Source organism: Haliaeetus albicilla, chromosome 1 (genome assembly GCF_947461875.1).
Source record: "Haliaeetus albicilla chromosome 1, bHalAlb1.1, whole genome shotgun sequence".
Taxonomy (NCBI): Eukaryota; Metazoa; Chordata; class Aves; order Accipitriformes; family Accipitridae; genus Haliaeetus; species Haliaeetus albicilla.
In genome coordinates this window covers 48,221,741-48,245,123 of record NC_091483.1, presented here as the reverse complement: position 1 = coordinate 48,245,123, position 23,383 = coordinate 48,221,741, and the positions used below count along the sequence as shown (strand labels likewise).

General features: G+C 41.9%; 2 protein-coding genes and 1 long non-coding RNA gene across 4 annotated transcripts in view; 1 reads left to right on the top strand and 2 right to left on the bottom strand.

Annotated features, from left to right (window-relative positions):
* The window catches only part of WWC2 (WW and C2 domain containing 2), a 108,287-nt gene extending 96,889 nt beyond the window's left edge, over positions 1–11,398 (bottom strand). Inside the window, exon 1 of one of the 2 annotated variants that reach the window (XM_069787721.1) lies at positions 10,844–11,398. In XM_069787721.1, the coding sequence (XP_069643822.1) occupies positions 10,844–10,974 (131 nt within the window). In that variant the 5' untranslated portion in view covers positions 10,975–11,398. Of the gene's footprint in view, positions 1–10,148; positions 10,311–10,843 lie in introns of those variants that run through there. The other variant, XM_069787728.1, reaches the window with a different exon arrangement.
* Positions 10,803–23,383, top strand: part of DCTD (dCMP deaminase) — a 63,857-nt gene continuing 51,276 nt past the window's right edge. The window contains exons 1-2 of the mRNA XM_069787740.1: positions 10,803–10,937; positions 12,180–12,358. Of these exons, the coding sequence (XP_069643841.1) occupies positions 12,340–12,358 (19 nt within the window). The 5' untranslated portion in view covers positions 10,803–10,937; positions 12,180–12,339. The remainder of the gene's footprint in view (positions 10,938–12,179; positions 12,359–23,383) is intronic.
* The window catches only part of LOC138686148 (uncharacterized), a 33,115-nt gene continuing 29,339 nt past the window's right edge, over positions 19,608–23,383 (bottom strand). The window contains exon 3 of the long non-coding RNA XR_011325508.1: positions 19,608–20,307. This is a non-coding gene — a long non-coding RNA (uncharacterized lncRNA). The remainder of the gene's footprint in view (positions 20,308–23,383) is intronic.

Genomic DNA, 23,383 nt, shown 5'->3' with positions numbered 1-23,383 from the left:
CCAATCCAGTAAGTTAAAGGGAACACTGTGATTTACTTCAGAAGGGTGAAATTCAAGTCAGACCGTCAGAGATCACATCATCTGAGCAGTATTCTGTTTACTTCTCTCCAACTCTATGGACTTTCCAATTCCAGTTTTGGCAGTTTGTCACCGTTCACTCTGGAATTTAGTACCGAATAGTTTTGTGCCTTAAACTCGTACCATAGCTGATTTTGCAAATCTCTCTGAGAGAAGTACATAGCACTCCAAACTACAATCGTTCACCACTGTACAATTCCATCCAAACTAAAGAGGTGGGGTAAGTGCAAATCTTTGCACTCTACACTACAACTCTCAAACAACAAAAAACCAAAATACCATTTCAATCAGAACCCGCAGACAATAAAACTGTCCATTACTGGCAATGTGATTAAAAGCAATGCAATACCTCAGAAAAAATACAATCATACATAACATTTGCAAGGTCATACTTTAAAATTTATCATGAATTACTGTAGAAGATGACATAATGTGTTAAAACAGGACTGACAGAATGAGCTGAAAAGGACTTGATTTTTTGGTAATATGTGAATACGCTGAGTACACATTGTATCGATCTTGGGAATATGGGGGGCAGATTTGGATAGACAGTGGGCTTAGATACACCTGGGAATACATCCCCAAGAGTACACAAAAAGCATATAGTCCTTAGGGCAGAACCATGACCTAACTTTTGTCAAAGTTTTAACAACAAATTAAGAACAATACTTTCCTACCCAGCCATCACTTCCTAAAGAAAATAAGCTACTAAGCTCCTAAACTTCTGAAGGCTCATGAGTTTCCCACAGGATGCTTGCCATATCTCTTTAAAAATAGTAAAAAATTTAAATTACATTATTTGATGCTGTATCAAGGAACAATGTATACAAAGATATGCTGTGAATACCAGCTTGAGGTAACTCAAAACAGCCAAAATGTTTTAAAATTTAAACCAAACCCCAATTAACAACACACATTTGACAAGTGAAGTACAAGTACGCTTGAATGGTGGATGATTTATGGAACAGAAAATGTCACTTGGCTCACAAGGAAATTTTGTATCATACACATCCCAGACAAAACCACCAAAGATTAAATATGGATCAAAGGAGCTTTACAAGCAACAGTAACTACAGACTATTTCACAGAAGCTAAGTCCATTGGATTCCATTGCATGTCCCACTTTCCCCATCGCCCTCCCAAAAGCAAGAAAAACATTCAAATGTTCCCTCTCTAGTTCAGCTCCCAGCCACTCCAGCCTTTCTGTACTATAAACCTTTCTCCATGACAACTGGTCTCCACTGGATCTCTGTGGAACAGAAGCCAAAACCAGCACCCCCTGGTCGGGCTCTGCATTGATTAGGCTACAATGAGGACAGCAGCATGCACCTAGAGGTCCTACACAGCCAGAACAGCTCATGAACATGAATCAAATCACAGTATGAGACTAATAATTTGCTAAATAACAGCATTTAAAAAACCTAGTTGTTAAATCTGAATCGCATCTTTCTCTGATGTACAGTAACTGTTTACTAACCAACTGAAATTTTGCACAGGATTATTTCTAACAGCAATTAAGAGTTTTCATAGAGACATTTTGTTAACATAGGTGAAGAGGCAGAAAGTTCTAAGTCTACATAAACATTTTTAGCATAATCAAGGAAATCTGAATTAAGAATGAAGGGACTAGGCTTTCAGTAAGAGTAGTCTTTCTCAGTCAGATCATCAGGCCATGAAACAGGCATTTCTGGACTGCACTACAGTTTAACAATTGACTGTATTAAACAAAGGAAAAACCCACCCCACTGTTTCCTCATCAAGAGAAAATAAATGTCTTCCCCTGACAATTTTCTGCAATCCACCACCACAGACAGCGAGCAAGGTTAAAACGCTCACTTTTTCAGCTGACATGGGCCATACCTCCTCTTCTGAAAGTATTAGAGAATCACATAGCAAATCACCCTGTCCTCTGATGACCAGAAGTGTCCCAGAGAGTGACAGGCAGAAGCAACCAGAATTGTTCCTCCACAGTGTGATCCCAATAAAAACACTGCCATTCGGCTATATGACAGGGACACCTGCGCTTTGGTCAAACCCTGTTACTTGACAAGATGCTACTAAGACATACGCCTGCCACATAGCCAAAAGGCAGGCACCATTCATCATGTGTTGGCCATATTTGCTGCCATATGGCATGATGTGCTTGTACACAATCTGCAGAATATCAAAAGTTTATCTGCCACATGATTAAAAATACGCACATCTTTGTCAGACATTCCCAGCTCTATGAGGGAGGTAAGCTCTTAAGAATGAAGGGACAGGCATTGAGTCAGAGTAAGAATTCTTCACAGTTCAGTTCTGTAGGCCATAAGATATGCTTATCTGGACAAGATTACAGTTTAGCACTTAAAAGTACTTTAAAAAAAAAAACCACAATAGGTGTGTAAAGTACTGTTCCTTCATTAACAACATGACAAAGTTGCTAATACAGAGAATGTCCTAGCAGGATTTACTTAAAATACAGATTCTTCTAGATTTTCTCCTCTATACCAAAAGTAAAAAAAATTGGTATTTCTAGACACTGAAAACCTGATTATCAGAACAAGCAGCATATTATGGAAGGCATCCCTCCAGTATGCTGGTTCTTTTTGTTTTTCAAATAAAGGTTGAAGTTTGATTCAATAAATAGAGAAAAATAGCACAGACATACCAAAGCAGGTCAAACATACAGTATTGTATAGCATGCAGCAAGAATATGCAGAAATTTGAGTTTGCTGCCTCAAGACAATATGTCTTTACATACCCAAATAATTACTTTGAATACAATATGTATTCAGACTTGATAAGATAAAGTTGCCTTTCTTCAAGTACAAACAGTATCCAAGTTCAAAGGATAGCATCTGATCTTGTTCTATGAGATGCAAATGATTGTTTCAGTTGACAGAATACATTCATACCACTGACAGACTGCCTCTAGCCCAGAAGTCTTAACCAAGCAAAAAATTCCGAAAGCAAATTAGCCTTAAAAAAGTACATTTAAAGGGGGGGGGGGGGAGCAATCTCCCCCAAGAAGCCCTTTCATTAGCCTTTTAAAAACAAGAGCCAGAGATTGACTTCATCGGGTAAGAACTTCACCATCACTAATGGTTTTGCACAGAAAAAAGTCACGGGGAAGAGCAGTAGTATTCAGCAATACTCAAAATGTGCTATTTAAAAAAGACCCAAACCCTGCACCCACAAAGCAAACCCCCACAAACAAGCAACACAAAAGAGAAAGAATAACTACTGTATCACTCCCCTTTTCAGCCACTAGCTGCTCCTTCCAAATGAAGGACAAGTCCATTTGTCCATACAGATGACTCCCTCAAATACATGAAGACAAATGGCTCCAGTTCACAAAATAAAACATTCAGTCTTGAATTACACCACCATTCTGGTGAGATACTTTGCAGCAGAGTCTAAAATATGGTTTATAAATAATTAGGAAAAAAATGCACCAAAGTCAAAGAATTTCTGATCTGCTTTCATACAGAGTAGAAATTAGCTATTCATAAGCACATTGGCAAATTGGCAACAGCAGCACATTTCTGGGAAACAGGATCTAATTCTGCAACTGTGCAATGACAACATTTCTTTTCAACAAGAGCTTCACATTAATAAACATTTAAAAAGTCAGTTAAAAGTTTGTAACATCATAAAAGTTTCTTGGCGACAGAAAACACATTTAGGATCAAGATGTCTGTGACAGTGGTACTGCTGGTTCACAGCAAAGCAAAGGTGAACACAAAGACACACAAAAAACCAATGGAGAAAACCAACAAAAGAAATGGACACCTAAGATGACAGTTCCATGGCAGCTAGGACTCATCTGCATCTTGGTTTCTACAGCACCCCTCTCCCTTTTTTTGCTCCCAGATCTGGACTTGCCTCCTGCCTCACACCAGCACTAATATCCATTCAGTGACACAACAGGCTGATTCTGCTGGAAAACAACCTTAAAAACAAGGGGTTTAATTTTAGCCAAATCATCTCCTGGCGTCAGTTTACTATTTGGTGGCAGGAGACGGACAGGTAAACAGAACCATGACAGTCCAGACTCAGTGCGCTGTGTTACCCCTCTGCAGCCCTTTTCTACTTCCCTTGCAGGTTGGTGTAATAAGAATTTACATGTCCTGGCATAACAGTTGTGGAATCTTAGCATTGTTTCTATTCATGCCTTTCTGAAAATGTGTCACCATGGAAATACTACTGTATATTTGCCTATTTTCAATTTTCCCCATTACTTCCATGAGTATTCTTCTAGTTTTTTTGTCATGTGTATGATATAAAAACAGTGAAATTCTCAAATATCTGTAACATTTAAGGCTAAAAAGAAAAAAGTAGCAAGAAAACCAAAACAAAACCTGTTTCACAAAATTCAACTTGTCTCTAGATGTTACAAACATTAGTAAGGGAAAGTAGGGAAATTCTCTTTTCTTAGTCCAATAACCTTAATAACACATTCAAAGCATAGAATTTTAACCAAGTTATTTAACTGGAGAAAAACAAGAAGTCCTAACGTAATCTGTACAGATCTCTGAAGCTGTAAATAATCTGTCCTACTGGATCTAATATTGACCCTTACCTGTAAAAATGAAAACTTCTTTCCCAGCCACTACTTCAAAGTAAAGCCAGTTCCCTTTCTCTGAAAATACAAGATAGTTCTGAAGTATTCTTTCGTTTAACCATATTACAGTAGGAAAACATCTCTAGCAAACAGCTCAGCTCCATTCATTTGAGAAAAGGTCTATTTTCCTTCATGTGTACAACTCCTCATTAAGGCTTACATTGTGTATGACAACTACAGTAACACTATCTTGTAAGTCAAGATAGGTTTTAATCGGAATAGCTCCAGTAGGCAAGCACTAGTAGGTCTGGATAAACCACAGTCTAGACCGCTTGCCCCACTTTACATACCAGGTCACAGTCCTTGGCTTTAACCAGTGGTACATACTTTGCCCACATAAGCAAATACTCCATAGCATTTCCTGACTTGTTAACTTCACTTGCTCTGAGATGAAAGATACAGTGCAGCCCTATCACTCCCAGAGAAATAAAGAATAAAAGCGTTATCTCAGAGTTACCATAGCCATTTTCACTAATGCTAAAATCAACAACACATAGCCCCAAGCAAATGACAGACTGGTTAAAAAACCCACATACACAATCACTATGTATTTTAACACTGTCTGGTGCTATCACAGCTATATTAGCACTGTAATATTAGAATTCTACTTTACACTGGATAAACAAATGAAGGTGTCAGAAGTTCAGACACAGCTAGTCTCTCATTGTGAGTTCAGTACTTGCATCACGGGTTTTATTTTGAATAAATATACATTAATTAAGTAAAAGCAGTTCCCAACCTGTCACTGAAACCAGAATGAGATACCAGACAGTTTCGCAGAGAATATGCACATTCCTGAGCAGACAAGGAGACAGGAACAAATTATGTGGAATTAGAATAAAAACCAGCAAATGATACTACAGGATGAAACAAGGAGGAAAAAAAAAAAAAAAAAAAAGACATTTGGGGGAAGAAAATCACCATCCTATCTCACTACAGGATTATTACAAGTTGTACACCTTGGAGCATCATCAAATGATCCTCTACTGATTTTCCAAAATAGGCAGGTGACTATTTCTTATTAAGGTTAGAATTTCCTAAGGTATGTTGAGGCAATCATTTAACAGCTCCACACCACTGAAAACGTAAAAGCCCCACTCCTTCCTCAGTTACTGGCAAACAAGGGAGATGCAAGGCAAAACAGAAAGGGAATGAGAAAGGGAACTGTTCAGTGATGATTTGCCATTTAATTCATTCTTAGAAAGCAGCAGCCTAAAGAAAGGATTTATCAGGTAGGTGCTCTAGTTGTACCTCAAATCAGCAATGTTGAGATTTGCACTTAAAACAGAATTAAGATCCATCCCTTTCAAAATGTAATGACTAACACTTCAATTTAACATCATTCTTCTTCAACGGACTGATGAATCATACCCCTGTATCTTACCTAAATTTTGTTCCCTCCCAACCACAAATTTTAACATTTCAGAATTTTTTCCTGTTTTCGCTGAAGTCCTGCAATCACCAACTTCACACAGAACTGTACTTGCCTCAGACCAGACACTTCAGACAGTAAAAGTTATTCTACTCATCTGTCACAACACAGCTTACTTCCATGCAAAAAAGAATCGATCCAAATGTATTTTCCAGTCTCTGATGATGCCTCCCATCATGCCATTCCCTTTTCTGCTTGCCTCTTATTTGCTACCTTTAACTTATCTTATATGCCTCCTATTTCTCCAAGTCTCCACTGAGACTGGAAGCCTTCTACCACGCACCCCTGAGCTAGGGTAGTGCCCAGGAAAGAGACAGGAGGTAAGGCCCCCTGCTCAAGTTAACTTCAACCTCAGTATCTTCCCTCCTCACAGCCTCTGCTGTTCACAAGACAAGAGAAAGCAAGTTCCAGTGAAAAAGTAAGGAACAAAGTGCCCTTCTTTTCCAAGGGAAAAGGGCATGCAATGTTTAATTGCTGAAAGCTAATAAATGTTCTAATTAAGACAAATCTTATACAAGTTACAGAATTCCATGATAAAAATTGGTAGTGTTTTCAACCTCCCCAAAAGATGAAAGCAGCAATGGAAACTGCATTCCCTCTCCACATCACCACAAAGAAAACTCTTTCACAATCTCTTAAGTCGGAAAGATCTCTGGTTTCTGCACATCTAATGTTTCTCAAGCACCTTCTTGATTATATAGTTAGCAAGCACTCTAGAAACATTCCAGCCAAAGTACACTATCAACTATTTCAAATGTACAGATATATTTTAAACAGATTTTTCTCCTCAGTGGAAAGAGAATTGAAAAGGGGGCAGAAAGAAAGGAAGGATAGTTTTGTTTTCACAGCAGCTCACTCCTTACTACTCTGACAGGAATGCAGATAAACAGTTAAATAAAGATCACTTGCAGCTTCAGAATTTGTGATGTGGAACTCATTTTAGGCAAGCTATATGAAAAAAAAATAATATCTGTTTTGAGTCAGTGGTGATCAGCAGTGGAGCATGGGCAATTTACTATGTAGAAACCAAGATATGAAGGTCCTGCATTCCTGGTGAGAAAATCAAATGTCATCCAGCTGCTGAAGATTTGAGGGTACTGAGATTCCTATCTCCTATTCTGCTCCTCCTCGGTGCTCTACTCTGTTGGTTCCACTAAGGCATATAACAAACATGAGGCCTACTTAAAATGTGTTGAACGGTGGAAAAAATGAAAAATTTTCCTTTTCAAATTTCTGCCTCCACCCCAAGCCCCCTTTTAATTGTCTATCAGAAAAAAACCCACACCAACACCTTTCTGTAATTCAGCATCCCAGGAACTTGAAAGAATTTCAAGGGAACTTCAAAGAAAAGTATGAATTCCTCTAACCCATTCTCACCTTTTCAACTGGCTCATCCTCTTCAGTCCCTAGTTGTCTTTTAATAATTTTGTCAAGTAGTAACAGAATAAAATTGGTATTTTTGGATATTTCCCTTCTTACAATAAACCAGTTTCAGAAGAACTGTCAAGATCGGTGACTTCTCAGTTTGCTGTAGCTTAGAGGAGTCATAAACAAAGAAATAACATCTATATATTTAGTGAGTGAAAATGTTACTACAACTCCCACATTCTTGCCTTTATGTTTCTCTCACACTTTGTATCTTGAAGTGCCCTTTCTTTGGGCCACCAGTCTTCAAAACAAATCAACACAGTACCGTAAGTGTTTGGAGAGAAACATCACTGTTGAATAGTGCAAAACATTAAAAACCCCTGAGGAACAGAGCAGTTCAGATAGCTTCCACAACGCTCCTAAAACACAACAAGCCAAGTCACTCTTGCTCTTACAAGTGTGAGATTCTCTAATGTCAATGGGATTACTCAGATAAATGAAGTGGGCAAAACTGAAAACCAAGCCCCAAGGTTGAAGCTGATGTCAGGTTTTTTTCACAGCTGTATACAAGGCTATCATTATATTAACAGACCTGCACCATATAAGCAGTAACAAATACACGTACTACCAGAACAGTCTAGAAAAGTACGTGAGAAAAAGCATCACTATATTTAAAAAAAAAACACAAAAAAACAAAAAAAACCAAACAACCACAAAACAGAATATTTCCAAGAAGCTTTGATATATGCCACTTCCAAATGTCAGCTTATTTCTAGACATTAATATTTTAAACCAGTTACAAAGAGGTTCCTAATTGTGCTCAAATACACCTGGCAATCCACAGACATATGGCTGATGTCTCACAGCACTAGTCTTCAGTATTTGCACCATCTAATTCAAAGAGGATAAAAATTATTTTAAAACATCAAGCATAACTTTTCTATGTAATCATCCAGAGAATGCAGTGTAACAACAGCAGAAGGAATATTGTCCATCAAAACTTATCTATTCTACACCTGCTTTACCAACGAAAGATTTTAGGAGCCCATGTACTGTAATATTCCACAAGTACATTATGAAAACTTTATGACCTCCATCAGAGAAAATAGTTGGGGAAAAACAGAAAAAAGTCCTAAAGTATCATCAAACAAGGGAACATGTTTTCAGTCTTTCTGTAGAATCCATTATCTTCATTTTGACAATTTAAGATAACTTTTAGAAACAGCACGAATCCAGATTTTATTGTATTGACAAACTAGGAAGATCGCTTCTCAATTTTTCTGACAGCAAGCCCTAATTATGTCCTGTATGGTTTCTGAACAGATATTCTCTAAATACCTGAAAGATACAATGGAATCTAGAGCAAAGTCATGACAGGACTTTCATGCATTTCTTACTCACTTTTCCAAACCAGGTCACCAATATAAATACAGATTGCAAATGTGGATATTGTAAATACAAATACCATAAGCTGCACATTAAATAGACTTGTCATTCTCTCTTCTGTGCGGGCAATTCAGCTTCACAGTTGAGCCATGTACACTAAAGCATGGATTCTCTCAAGCACCAAGGGCAAAAATCCCTCTTTCTGTTTGTTTTGCATGACTGACATAGGTTAACAATTATTTCAAACACCACTCTTTCTGAAAAAGGTCTTTACTTCCTTCATTCTCATTACAGATTATCAAGTCTCAGGGCTTGATTTTTCTTTCACCTGTAATCAAGATATTAATGAAACAATATTTATCCTATCCCTACAGGATGGCAAGCACACAAGTGTTACTCGCTTAGCTGTCTACTCTGTTAATGAGAGTGAAGACTCAAATGTTACCACCAAATATGCATACTCTTGAACTTTGCGGGACTACAGAATGTGTAAAAAAATTTTTAAATTAGTACACTCACAAGGCGGTATTATAATGAGTACACTCCAGTGTCACACTTTGCTTTACCTCAATCATATCACCTTGTATTCTGCTTTGCAAATACAAATTAGAAGTCTAAAACTAAACAAAACTTCAAATCCACTATTTCCAGAGACAGTAAAACCAGAATTTTTTTTATTGTCTGTGATAAAAACATAAATAATCACCTCAGAAGGCCAGATGTAATAAAAACCACTATCCTGCATACCTTACCACCTCACTACAATTTACAAGGTATTTAACATATTTTGAAGTACAAAGGAATTTAAGTATTAAGTTTGCCACTACTGGAATTTGCTGTTATAGCAAGTAGGACAGAGAAGTAGGCCTAACACAGCATAGGATGCTTGTCAAAACTTTCCCTATGCAACTTACAGCCAGCAAGCTTCATCACAACCACCTTTTCTAATTTCACCAGAGAAATATAAACCAAGGCCTTCATTTATAATTCAGTGCAGCTTGTTCCATAAATTTATAATGTCTTTTAAAAGTTTTTGATAATTAGACTGCACTGTTTTCAACAGCAACATTGTATTTCATAATACACAGAAAGTTTTGTTTTTTAATTACTTCTCGGGCCCACTTTGGACCAAATATACGTTTTACAATAGATGTCTTGGGCGTCTAGCATCCAGCTATTAAAAACAGCTACGGAAGCCTACCCGAAGACCCAGAATCCCTCCCCAGATGAAAGACCTGCCCTGCTGACTCCTGGGCGAGAAGCCTTTGAGCTGGTTACCTCGCTCACCCAAGCGCTTTCCGAGGAGGTTTGCCCATCTACAGCGCTCAGACCCGGAAAGGGCAGCAAACACCCCGGGCTCCGGCTGGCGGGGGGCTGAGCGGATTTGGGCTTGCTGAGGCCTAGCGAGCACACGAGGCCTCCCGCAGCCCCAGCTCCTTCTCCGCCAGCAGCCGAGACCTCTCCGCACGGCCGGGCCGGGCAGGGCCGGCCACGGGGCAGGCGGTCCACGGGGCCGGGGGGGTGGGGGTGGGGGGCACGGGAGGGACAGGCGTCCGGGACGCTCCGCCGGCCGGGAGGGAGGGAGGGAGGGAAGGAAGGAGGCGGCCCCGCACCGCGGCGCCCGGGGGAGAGGGATGGCGAAGAGCCAGCGCCTCTGGTTTGGGAGGGACTCGCAAACTTCGGTACCTGTCGGAACTCCCCAAACGCCAGCGAGCCCCGTCGACCCCGGGAAGAGCTCTACAGGCTTTCCCCCCGCCATCAGCTCACGCAAGGGGCTTAAAAACAGGCTGTACCCATGCCGATGGGAAGGAGGGCACGGCGTGCCCGGCTGCCAACAGGAGCTTCTCCTGCCCTGCCCTCCCCCCGCCCCGTCCCGTCCCTCCGCCACGGAGCTGCCCCGGCGGCGAAGGGCCCGGCAGCGCCGCTCCGAGCCCCCGCCCCGGGCCTCGCCACCTCCCTGCCCGCGCACCCACCTGTCCCGGGGGTCGATCCAGCTGGTCTGCTTGGTGTTGTGGTCGATGTAGAAGACTTTGCCGTCGTAATCCCTCGCCTCCTCCCAGCCATCGGGTAAGGGGAGCTGCCCATTCCCCGCTTTCCTAGGCATGGTCGGGCGGCGGGGGTAGCTGCTCCATAGGGACAGAAAGAAAGACGGGAAGCGGGAAAAGCCCCCACCCGAGCCGGGGGGACGGGGAAGGGGCCGGGAGCACACAGCGGGCCGCTCGCGGAAGCGCAGGGAAGCCCTCCTCCGCGGCCGGGTCTCAGTCCACCATGCCTGGGCTGCCGCCTTGCCCGCGCCGCGGCAGCCCGGGTCAGGGTTGCCGGCGGAGCCCAGCTGCCGTCTGGGCGCGGGGAGCCCGGCTGAGCCCCGGGCAGCCGCGGCCGCCGCTCATTAGCATGAGATTAGCATCCATCTCATCTGCATGCACATTCCTCCCGCCGCATTCCTCAGGGTTAACCCTGCCGGCGCTGCCCGCCGCCACCGGGCTGGGCTGGACAGGCCCCGGCCGTGGAGCCGGGACAGAAAACATCCAGCGAGGGAGCGCGCAGGGCAGGGGGCAGGAGAGGGGGGAAAAGGCGGCAAGGGGGGCCCCTCCCGCTTCCAAACGAGCTCTGCCCGCGGCGCGCAGGGGCTCGGCCGGTGCGGGGTAGGAGACAACCACCTGAGTGAGGGGAGCGGCGGCCTCGCGGGCCAGGGCCGACAACCGCCTCTGCCCCCGCGCCGTCAGCTCCCGGGCGGTTAGGCACTCCGGCCACGTCCCCGCAGCCTTTTTGGGCCGCTGGGAGGACGAGGCAGCCCTCCACACCCCCCCGCCCCCTCCTGCCCCAGCCACCAGCACCCCGCGGGGGAGAGCGGCGCGCAAGGGCTGCGGCGCGCTGAGGCGAGGGAAGCGGCGCCCCGGCCTGAGGGCTGCCGGCCCGCCGACCGACCGACCGACAGGCAGACCCAGCGGCCAGACAAAGCTACCTTTGTCTGCGAACTTGCTGCCGGCCCCGCATCAGGTGGCGCGGGGGATGTCCTGGCCCTGGGGGGCACGGGGAACGTGCCCCGGGAAAAGGCAGTTTTGCCACCGCCTCCGTGCCCTGAGCCGTGGCGGCGTCCAGAGACTTTTTCCTTTCCTTTCCTTTCCGGTCCCGCTAACCTTGCTTCACATCCTTGTGAACGCTCCCCAAACTCCAGCCAGGCTCAAGAAAAAAGATCTTGACATTTAAAAGTACCCGAGTTCAAAATTTAAATGAAAAAGGGAACCCTTCTTTAACCCTGGAAGTACCTAAACTTCGTGGCTTTTTTTTTTTTTTTCTTTTTAACAGAAGCACAAGTGGAGAATACATGCACGCACCGTTTGTGCCCTGAACTCCCCTGGCCTAAAAAGCAGGCAGCTAAGTCGCATTAAGTTTAGAAACCAGGTGTGAATTACTGTGCGTTTATCTCACATTTGCCACAGGAGAAGAGTACTCCAGGCTGGTTACCATGGTTCAGCTGATAGAAGGTAACTTAATAAGCTCTATTAATTTGCATGTGTATCTGATTCCCAAGATTTGGCACTAGAAGTAGAGCACCTATGGGGGAATATGACTCCCTAGTTTAGCGGCTAAGATTCCTTGGTAACCCAAGTTTTAGTCCCTGTTTGCTAGAATGTTTTATTCCTTTTCATGTAAAAGTACTGGTTTAAAGTAACAAAATTTTCCTGGGACCCAGAAATGTCCTCTTTTTTTTTAAAAAAAAAAAACAAAACTGGCTATCTACTCCATTATATAGCTATCTTTAGCATTCAGCTCTATGAATTATTCTTCTGAGACAATTTACACTTACTAAGTACTGGACTTGTTCGGTACATAACAAGTTTTTGGATTCCACTTCAGAGGCCACATAGCTGACAGGCATTGCAGTAATTAATTTACAGGTATCTAAGTCCCATTGTTGGATCTGCTCCTAAATAGAAAAAAAACTACCAGCAAGATATGATTTTAAGGTAGCTAACTGCCAATTTGCTAGAGCCAAGATTTTTATTATTTTAGTCATTCTACTTACTTTATTCTGTAACACTGTCTCTGCAAATGGCTTGTATGCCTCCCTGAAATACCTGTATGTTGAGCTCCAGGCTATCTCGAAGATTTTATTTTACGTCTGTTGCATTAAGGTAATGTGCAGTGAAACTACATACATGAAGTAAGGCCCTGGTGGTTAACAGTGGAGAAAAACTGAGCCATTCTAACTCCTGGATATCTGTAAGAGTTCAGCTGCTTAGGGAAAGCAACAGGATCATTGCCTATTAAAGTGACAGACTCATTTATTTTCATTGAGAATATTAAGTTTCAATGAGCTGATTGATTTATAAAGTCCAGTCTTGTTTTCCATCAGTGTAAAAAGGCACTTTTACTATCCATTTACATTTGTGTCCTTTTAAATAGTCTACTCTAATTTTATAAACTTGTTTATAGATGACATCCTACAGTGAGAAAGTACATGTGGCAGTTGTGGGACAGGATAAACTGGATTTCCTTTTCCCTTTTAAAGTTCAGTTTGAGTTATCAATAGGACATTTTGTTATGTAAGTTGATAAAAAGCTATAGAGGATATACTTTTCTTTCTGAAACTAGCTGCCAGTTACTTTGGCATTAACAAGGAGCTTTCATAATGATACAGCCTTTTTCATCCTGAAAAAGCAGGCCTGTTATACAGCAGCACTCCTGTACTCCTACCCCCTAAATAATCCACACAAAAGAAAGCATGGGATTAGAAAAGCTGTAATACCAAGACAAAACTGAAACCTCATTTATGTCAATACTTTCCCTGAAATTAATTATGGCACCTGAGGTAATACCTAATTCCTATTCTATGTCACCACCAAGGCAGTCAGAACCACATCTTTGTTTATGGGTCAGATGAGATCCACATGGATGTGGATCTGATTTATAACCATCTTTACCAGGGTAAAACTTCTTATCAGAAAACATCAATATTTTCATTTGCACAAATAGATCAAAATTGCAGTTCTTCATTTTTGGAAATAAATACACTAAGATCACTGCGTAATTGTCTAATTTCTATATATATATGCTTGTGTGTGCATGTACAAATGTGCTTACACTTAAATATAAACTGTTGCATGGTAAGTGTTAGGATCTCCCCTTCCTCCCTCCATTTTCCATTGTTCGAGTACTTCATTGTGTTTGTATTTATATTTAGAGTTTACAGTCCACAATGCCTGTTTAGGACTACTTAGGAATGACAATATTTGAAGCCAGAGTGACAAAAAGTAGGTAATATTTGTGTAAATAAATGCCAGACCTTTAGTATTACCAGTGAGAACATTTAGCTTTTTGAAGGACTGCTATTGTTGTACAAAACAGAATCCAATTATCCTCTTGGTTTTTGCAGTTTTGCAATTTGGACTGGTAGAAAATAATTTCTTCCACTATGCTTTAATATTTTTTCACATGTCCAATAAAGGAAGGCAGAACAGATGTTCATAATGATCCTTTTTATCCTAAAATATGCTATAAATTTTAACTAAAAGTAGTTTTGCAAGTATACCTTCTACATCTCAACTGATAACCTGCCTAGCATTTTGTGCTGACATTGTCAGCTGACAGCATACCACAGATTGTTTGGCTTAATTGCATAAGACAGCATAGTTCAGAAGATGTAAGCGTGCTTTATTCAAAACACAGAAGGGTGCATACGAAGGAGTTGTCCAAAAGCACAGAACAATGTAGCTATGGCATGACTTAAGTATTTATCAGTAAGTATGATAAATAACAAGATATGCTGAATGAAAAGGAGCTAATTGTTCCTCTCTTTTGCTTTGCATATGTACGTTTAACTGTTCTGGAGAAGTTCACATTATAAGCAGTACATAGTTAAAGGACTGAGTTAAGGGGAATTATAACTATTTTGTGTCCTTTGTGCTTACTGTTACCAGCTAGGAGAAAACATGTCTGTGTGAAAATTTGAAACACAAGTGTGGAAGTGGCTGAATCGAGGAAGGGGTTCTACAAAGGCAAATAGTTGCGGCCTGTCACATAACAAGAAGCATACCCTACTCCAGTCTGTACTAGTGTAGTTAATCTCCTGATACTCCCTGCTTGCTTCTTTTTTCACAGTAAATCTGTTCTTGGGACTGACTGTGATCAAAAAAAGCCCTTCCATAACAAAAGACTCCCTTAACTTGATGATCCGCTAGAGTGACGTTCCTGAAGAAATTTACAGCTGTTACAACTCTAACTTGTACTATCCACAAGTGGCTCTGAATCAAGAGCTGCAGCTGTCTCCCTGAAAATCTGCATAGTTCAGTCTCCATTGCAGAATGAATTATGAAGTATGGTGACAGAATTAATTTCTAAAAACATCTGACAAAAATGTTTGAAAATATATATTGGTTATGTTGGGGTTTTTTAGACACTTAAACCACCAAATATGGACAAGTCTGACTTCCCTCACATATAGCTACTGTAGAACTCTAAAAATAGTATTTTCAGCATTATAAATATTTGTTTATTTAACAACAGTGAATTTTATCTGACAGCTATGTTTTCCAAAAAAACCCATACCAAAAGTAGGACTCCTTTATGCAGTGAGATTTTTAATTGTAAGAACGGTTTAAAAAGGCCTGTAAAGAAAAACAGTGTACATGCATGAGGGAGGAAAGGAAGAAAAGTGCTACTTTTACTATTGTCAGCTTCTGATGCATGTATACATCTGAGAGTAAAAGATCTTTGAATAATATTGTTTCTGGTTGAATTTATGATGAAGCTCTGCAGAAGCAATGGAGCCAGATAATGTTTATGTTCATTCAGCTTTTCTCGTTACTCCAAAGCCTACTCTTTCCACTTACATTCATTTGGACAGCTTGCTGCTAAAATAGGATGTCCTACAAAGACTTCCTAGAGTATCAGTGAAAAAGACCATACCAGGTTCTGCTTCAAACAAATATATACTAGCTTTTCTCAGAATTTTGGCCTTATTTTTGCCTTCAGGCATGCATAGAAGAAAGTAATGAGCAATTACACATTTCGAGTCCTTGCAGACATAATTCTAATCCTACAAATCTGAAAATAAGCACACTGAACAGTTTTAACTGATTGTTAGTCTGATTAAAAGTTTAGGGTAGGTAGAATGGAATTGGTGTGGTAAGAGCTTTGCCTCAAGCCTAACTATGGAAATGTGAATAATGTTTTCATGGTAAAATCTCAAACTCACCCCAAACCACTCATTAAATTAACTTAGTATTCAGTTCTGTTAACTCTGATTCATACTGCTGATGTTTCTGTGGACAAAGGAAAAAGAAGATGGGGAATTTTGGTTTTTCCAAAAACCCTAGGATTGATGAGGTCCAGATTAGCCTCTGAGGCATATTCCCGCAGAATTTCTTGATGCAGCCTTGGTATGTTGGCTTGGTGTTACACCTCCCATAGAAACAGTCTTGCTGTATTTTTTTTAATGTATCTCTGATACTTGTACACACAAATTTAACTTTCCTACGTTTCATCATATCTATGGAATTGCAGTGTCTATTCACTGCTGTCTAATGGCTTTGGAGAACCACAAAAGCACCTTCAGCCAAGAAGGTTCCGAAGAGCCTGGTCTTCTCTTTTGGCTACGTGTGAGACAGAAGTAGGCCAGCAATAGAGGGTTTCTGTTGATCAGCAGGGAGGGAAGAATGAGGGAGTTTTTCAATAACAACTGCATTGGTGGAGAAGAGCAATTAATTTCTTCAAGTATTTAAGATACTCCATCAAGCATCATACAAGTGCACAGGTTTACAGAACTAATGCTTTTAACAGTCCCTCTTTATGGGTGCAAGGAGTAAGTGCTCCCACCACAGCCAGAAGAAGGCATTTAATGTATGTCTGCTGTGTTGTATCTAAGCCGCGGCAACAGATGAAATACAAAAAGGAATGTTTTAGCAACAACATCGTGAAGTACGTTTCTTCTCTGTATCATCCATGTACTTTCAGAAACGCAGTGCAGTAAATGAAGTAGACTGGACTAATCGAGTATTTAACACACCTGAATGATGAAAAAAAATAATCCTCTGACTGATGGAGAGGCTTAGGGAACCTTTCTTCTAACAAATGGAAGATCTTATTTGAAACACAAAACCAGCAGGAACCTGCTAAACTATAATATGAAAAAAAAAATGCTTCTTTCTCTTTACTGACTTTTCATCTCTTCTTTCCCCTCAAAAAAGTAAAGTTTCTTTGCATGAATGCAAAGTACTTCGACATCTGTCCTGGGCAACATCAAAGGAACCTCAATCCTATCTTATTGCTAACAGAGACTAAAAACCATGCTGCAAAAATAAAACCTGAATCTGTGCAAATTTATAGCAAAAATGGGACTGATGCATCAATACCAAGATTTAGCACTTCTAGACTGCTAGAGATGTTGCTGAATTGTATGAATCATCCCATGGCAATTTTCATTCTAGTCTGGTTGTCCAAAACCTAGAATCCTAATGTTAGCACTTTTTAGAGGACTGAAAAAATTTGAAGAACACAGCATGATATTATTATGTCCACCTTGCAGTGGACATAAAAAAAAAAAAAGCGTTAAGTGACTTGATGGAGTAAAAAATACCTAAATGAAATAGGATAGGGATTAGAACATAGGATGCTTTCAGCTCCTGAGCTAATTTTGTTGAACTGCATTGTGTCATTTTTATTATTTCAGTATGTGGTCTCAGAAATACTTGGGGTAAGCTTTCTTATCACAAGGAAAAGATTATAATCCATACAAAAATTCCTTTTATTCAGTATCTCATTCCCAGGTAAAATGTGTATAGAAGTTATCAATTCCATATGGTCAAGCATATGTTATGAAATGCTTGTGTCCACATATAAGACACATGACAATATTTCAACAGCTCCCTCCTTTGAGCTTCTTGGTGGAGAAACATAACAAAAGCATAAATTTCAGTTAGCTGTACTTGTGTGTTCATAAATGAAATACACTAATAAAGTGTATTTTCCAACAGCATAAAAAGATTACACTGAACAAGAATTCAGAATAATTTGAAGCTAGGCAAATTCTGCAAAATTTAAGTATTAAAACATAATCCTCAGACTATGAAATGTCAGAGCTGCTGCTGATAATGACCTGTTCTGTAAAGGTGTAAATGTAAAGCCAAGGGATACACAGCTGATGCTTACACCAAAGGAATCACATGATGGTTGAAGTTGGAAGGGGCCTCTGGAAGTCATCTTATTCAAACCCCCCTGGTTAAGCAGGACAACCTAGAGACAGTTGTCCAGGACCACGTCCAGACAGTTTTTTAATATCTCCAAGGATGGAGATTCCACAACCTCTCAGGGCAACCTGCTCCAGTGCTTGGTTACCCTCACAGGAAAAAAAGTGTTTCCTGATGTTCGGAGGGAACCTTCTTGTTTAATTTTGCACCTATTGCCTCTGGTTCTGTCACTGTACACCACTGAAAAGAGCCTGGCTCCACCTTCTTTGCAGCTTCCCTTCAGGTATTTATATGTATTGATGAGATACCCCTGAGCCTTCTCCAGGCTGAACAGTCCCAGCTCTCTCAGCCTTTCCTCATATGTGAGGTGCTCCAGTCCCTTAATAGTCCTTGTGGCCCTTTGTTGGGCTCTTCAGTATGTCATGTCCATGTCTCTTGTATGGGGAAGCTCAGAACTGGACTCAGCACGCCAGCTGTGGCCTCACCAGTGCTGAGTAGAGGGCAAGGATCACCTCCCTCGATCACCTTGGATCACCAAGGGTCACCTCGGCAATACGACTAATCTAGGATGCTGCTGGCTGCCTTTGCTGCAAGGGCACTTTGCTGGCTCATGGTCAGCTTTTTGCCCGCCAGGACCCCCAGGTCTTTTTCTGCAAAGCTGCTTTCCAGCCAGTTAGCCTGGACAGCGTACTAGTGTGTGAGGTTATTCCTCCCCAGGTGCAGGACATTGCATTTCTCTGTGTTGAACTTCATGAGGTTCCCATTTGCCCATTTCTCTACATCTTTAAAGAACACAGAAGTGTGCCACATAATACAAACATACCAAAACAAAGAAACTACTGCACTGCAAACTGGCTTCTTGAACTCCAGGCCAGAGGTGCCCCTGCAAGCAAGCAGCCAGGTGTTCAGAATAAGTGCTGCTTTGCCTTTAGTCTCACTAGACAATCAGAACAAGAAAGAAACCTCCTCAGGACTGCGGTCTCTGCAGCCTTCAGTGGTATCATGGATGTCATCACGCACAAAAGACCTTGGTTCTTCTATGGAAGCATTAATACATGCTTGTACAACTCAACATGCCACCTTCAGCAATAGAAACAAATAAAAGTATTCTTTTCTACAAAGAAGAAAAATGGTGTTTTCAAACACTAGCTCAGAAACTCTCTGATTACTTAACCATTGATACATTTTTTTCAGAACATAACAAATGTGAAAGAAGTACGATACTCTTACGTGGCAGCCTGCTTCCTACTCCAGGAACTCAAGAAACAATTAGTTTGGGCTTTTTTTCAGGTTGCAGAATTAGGCCTTTTAACCTGAGGAAATAAAGTGGAGTGTATCTTCAAAATGTAGCGGAACACGGGCTGGTAGTTGTCATGGTTTAACCCCAGCCAGCAACTAAGCACCACGCAGCCGCTCACTCGCTTCCCCCCCCACCAGTAGTTGTACAGCTTCCATCTAGTTTTACCCCATATACTTAAAAGCAAGATTCACAGTCATTTTTGATGATGTGACTGATGGGGGTGGGGGCAGGAAAGGTAGTGTCACCTTTTTCCATGGCAGGTGCTGGTTCCTGCTCTTTTTCTTGCCTTCCCCTTCCCACCTCCTTTCTTCTTACACCTGCTCCCTCTGACGCTCCCTTTGCTCCGCAGCTGTCAGCTCTGATCTGCCAGGGCCGGGGCAGCAGCAGAGCTAACACTGACAGACCTGGCTTACTCCATGGAGCTGGTGTGTTTCCCAGCTGCGCTCCCCAAGGTGTGCTGTCGTACCTGTATCAACCATGGTGGTCCCTTCTCCGGAGCATCCCACATCCCCACTCTGTGGAAACGTCTTGTTAGTGGCTGTAGTCGCCTCCATACCCGTGTTGCTGTGATCAGCTGGCAAAGGACCGCGGTGCCGACAGTGACATCTGCTGTTGGAGTCAGTGGCTGGGGTTGCAACTCAAACCATCCGATTCTTGTGAGACAGAAAAATAGGGTCAAAGCCAAAACAGGAGTGCTTGCCCCTGGATTCTGCTCGGGAAGGGCTCCGAGTGGAGGTGAATATGCTGCACGTCCTTCAGTGGCCTCAAAACAGCACCAATAGCCACAACAGCAGCTCCATCCAGTGAGAGCTGGAAGAAGAAGAAGCGGGAACTGGAGGTGGAGAGCTGTTGTCACCCCTGGAATCGGTCTGCCTTCTCCACTATTTGCAGGGAGAGAGCTGTTCTCAAGTTACATGTAACATCACTAATCACAGGCGCCGAGATGCTGTTAAGAGAAAGCAAAGATCTGACCAATTAAATCCATATATTTAAAGTTTTAGGTGGTTTTCATAGATCATGAGCAAGGTAATACAAGCTTTTGTTTTGTTTTGGTAAGAGGAGGCAAAGAAATAACACTGGGGCAGGGGAGAGGAAAGTAAGGAGTTGTTTATGAAAAGAGGTTTTCTTGAATCAAGGATTTACTTCATGGAAATAATGTTTCAGGAAAAAAAATCTCAAAAAGAACATTAAAAAATTCTCAAAAGCACATACATGCACATTTTGTGTCCGTAACACCACATGAAAGATTAATGCTTTTCTGTATGTATCTTTAAGAGATCTTTCTTGATCTATCAACATAAATGAAAGAAAAGCTAAAAATAGAGAAAACTTGTCTGTTGTAGTGAACCTGTAGTGCTACTCCTGCCCTTTATCCTGTAAGGTAAGAAAGAAAAACTAGCGTACACTGCCTTTAATTGCAGCGGAGGCTTTTCACCAGTCATTTTGTTTAATCTCCCTTCTCAGTATTCCACATCTGTGGAATACACTTCTCCAGCAATCTCATTTTAATAACATATTCTAATCCATTAAACTCACTCTGGTGAGCTTGCATCGAACCATGACATTTCCAAATCAAAGTAAAATCAAAGGCCTTAACCCAGACTGCAGAGCTAAAATTCTTTTTCATATCCCTCCACTTTATTTACAGAGGATTCATATGTTCAAATATACCAAATCATCATGACAGGATAATTATGATGTCTTGTCATGTCATATTTTTTGAAACAATGTCAAATACTGAACTGAAGGACCGGCAGAAAACTAAGAAATAGCAAAAAACCCCAAAGCCAAACAACAATGGATAAAAGACAACCCATAATGAGCATGTCAAAACTTTGTTTTCTCTGCTGCTTTACCTGACAGTTGATACTTTTGCAGCACCAAGTGAAGTCCTGTTAGTCTGTATTGGGTTTGCATGGCAAGGTTTTCGTAGCAGGGGGGGGCTACAGGGGGAGCTTCTGTGAGAAGCTGCTCGAAGCTTCCCCCATGTCCAACAGAGCCAATGCCAGCCGGCTCCAAGATGTCCCTCCCGCTGGCCAAGGCTGTGTCCATCAGTGATGGTGGTAGTGCCTCTGGGATAACATATTTAAGAAGGGGAGGGGGAACCTGCACAGCTGCAACTGCAGCTGGAGAGAGGAGTGAGAACATGTGAGAGAAACAGCCCTGCAGACCCCCAGATCAGTGAAGAAGGAGGGGGAGGAGATGCTCCAGGCGCATGAGCAGAGAATCCCCTGCAGCCCGTGGGGAAGACCACGGTGAGGCAGGCTGTCCCCCTGCAGCCCATGGAGGTCCACGGTGGAGCAGATATCCACCTGCAGCCCGTGGAGGACCCCACGCCAGAACAGGTGGGTTCCCGAAGGAGGCTGTGACCCTGTGGGAAGCCCGCGCTGGAGCAGGCTCCTGGCAGGACCTGTGGATCTGTGGAGAGAGGAGCTCCCAGAGCAGGTTTTCTGGCAGGACTTGTGACCCCATGGGGGACCCACGCTGGAGCAGTGTGCTCCTGAAGGACTGCAGTCCATGGAAGGGACCAATGCTGGAGCAGTTCATGAAGAACCACAGCCCGTGGGAAGGACCCACATTGGAGAAGTTTGTGGAGGACTGTCTCCTGTGGGAGGGACCCCAGACTGGAGCAGGGGAAGAGTGTGAGGAGTCCTGCCCCTGAGGAGGAAGGAGCAGCAGAGACAATGTGTGATGAACTGACCATAACCCCCATGCCCCGTCCCCCTGGACTACTGGTGGGGAGGAGGTAGAGAATTCAGGAGTAAAGTTGTGCCCAGGAAGAAGGGAGGGGTGGGGGGAAGGTGTTTTAAGATTTAGTTTTATTTCTCATTATCATACTCTGATTTGATTGGTAATAAATTAATTTTTTCCCCAAGTTGAATCTGGTTTTGATTCCCATTGATTTATTTGATTACCATTACGTGATGGTAATTGGTGAGTGATCTCTCCCTGTCCTTATCTTGACCGACAAGCCTTTTGTTGTATTTTCTCTCCCCTGTCCAGTTGAGGAGGGGGAGTGATAGAGCAGCTGCATGGTGCTTAGTTGCTGGCTGGGGTTAAACCATGACATAGTCCAATGATTTAAATCTTTAACATGATCCCCTATTCCAAATGCCATCTAGCTGGGTACAGGGCAAACAGTGTCAATTCCAGGGTATGACAGGGCTTCTTAACCTCTGCGAAGCCTTGCTTTTCCTGACCAGCACTGGGATATCATCTACATGGATTGTGACATATGATTTCCGATATGTGAGATTGTCTCAATGCGTTGCTAGGCTTATGCATATCTTTAATCTGTGTACCTATATAAGCAAATTGTTCTGGGACAAGTCACAGGAGCAGACTTTCTTGAAAGCAAACATGTAGCAGGTAAGAAGAAAACTACATTGCTAAAGTGAGTGGGGATAATGGAATACCAAACCAAACAGAAAAAATGTTGCCTTCAAATGATTGCAGGAAACCCAAAGAACTGAATGTTAGTAACTGTTGAATTTTTGGTTGAAGCAAGTCAAGCAGGCAATTTTTGGATCCTCTTCAAATATTGGATTTTAATTTTGGTGCTCTATACATAGCAGAATTAAGTATTGCTATAGAAAAGAGGTAAACATTTCCACGTCAGAATTCTTCATTCTTGTATTTTATCAGATGTGTTTAAATTTCATCTTGCACAAGTGGAAACTGCTATTTCTATTTTGCAAATGTATATAATATGATCAAATCACTTCTTAATCTCCTCTTTGGTAAGTTTTCACTATAAAGCTCACTTCCCTGTCCCTTAATCATTTTCATTTCTCTTCTCTGACTCCACTGCAATTAAAGGAGATCTTTCTTCAGTTTGAAATATCAGAAATAGAACTAACTCCCTAGCAATAGTCACACTAATGCCAAATATAGGGATATGTGGCATCTATCCACTTCTATAATTTCCACAGTTTTTTGGTCATAGATTAGATTAACTCCTTCTGCCACAGCACCTCACTGGGTCTTGTGTCCAAGGATTGCTACTGTAACCTAAGCTCTTC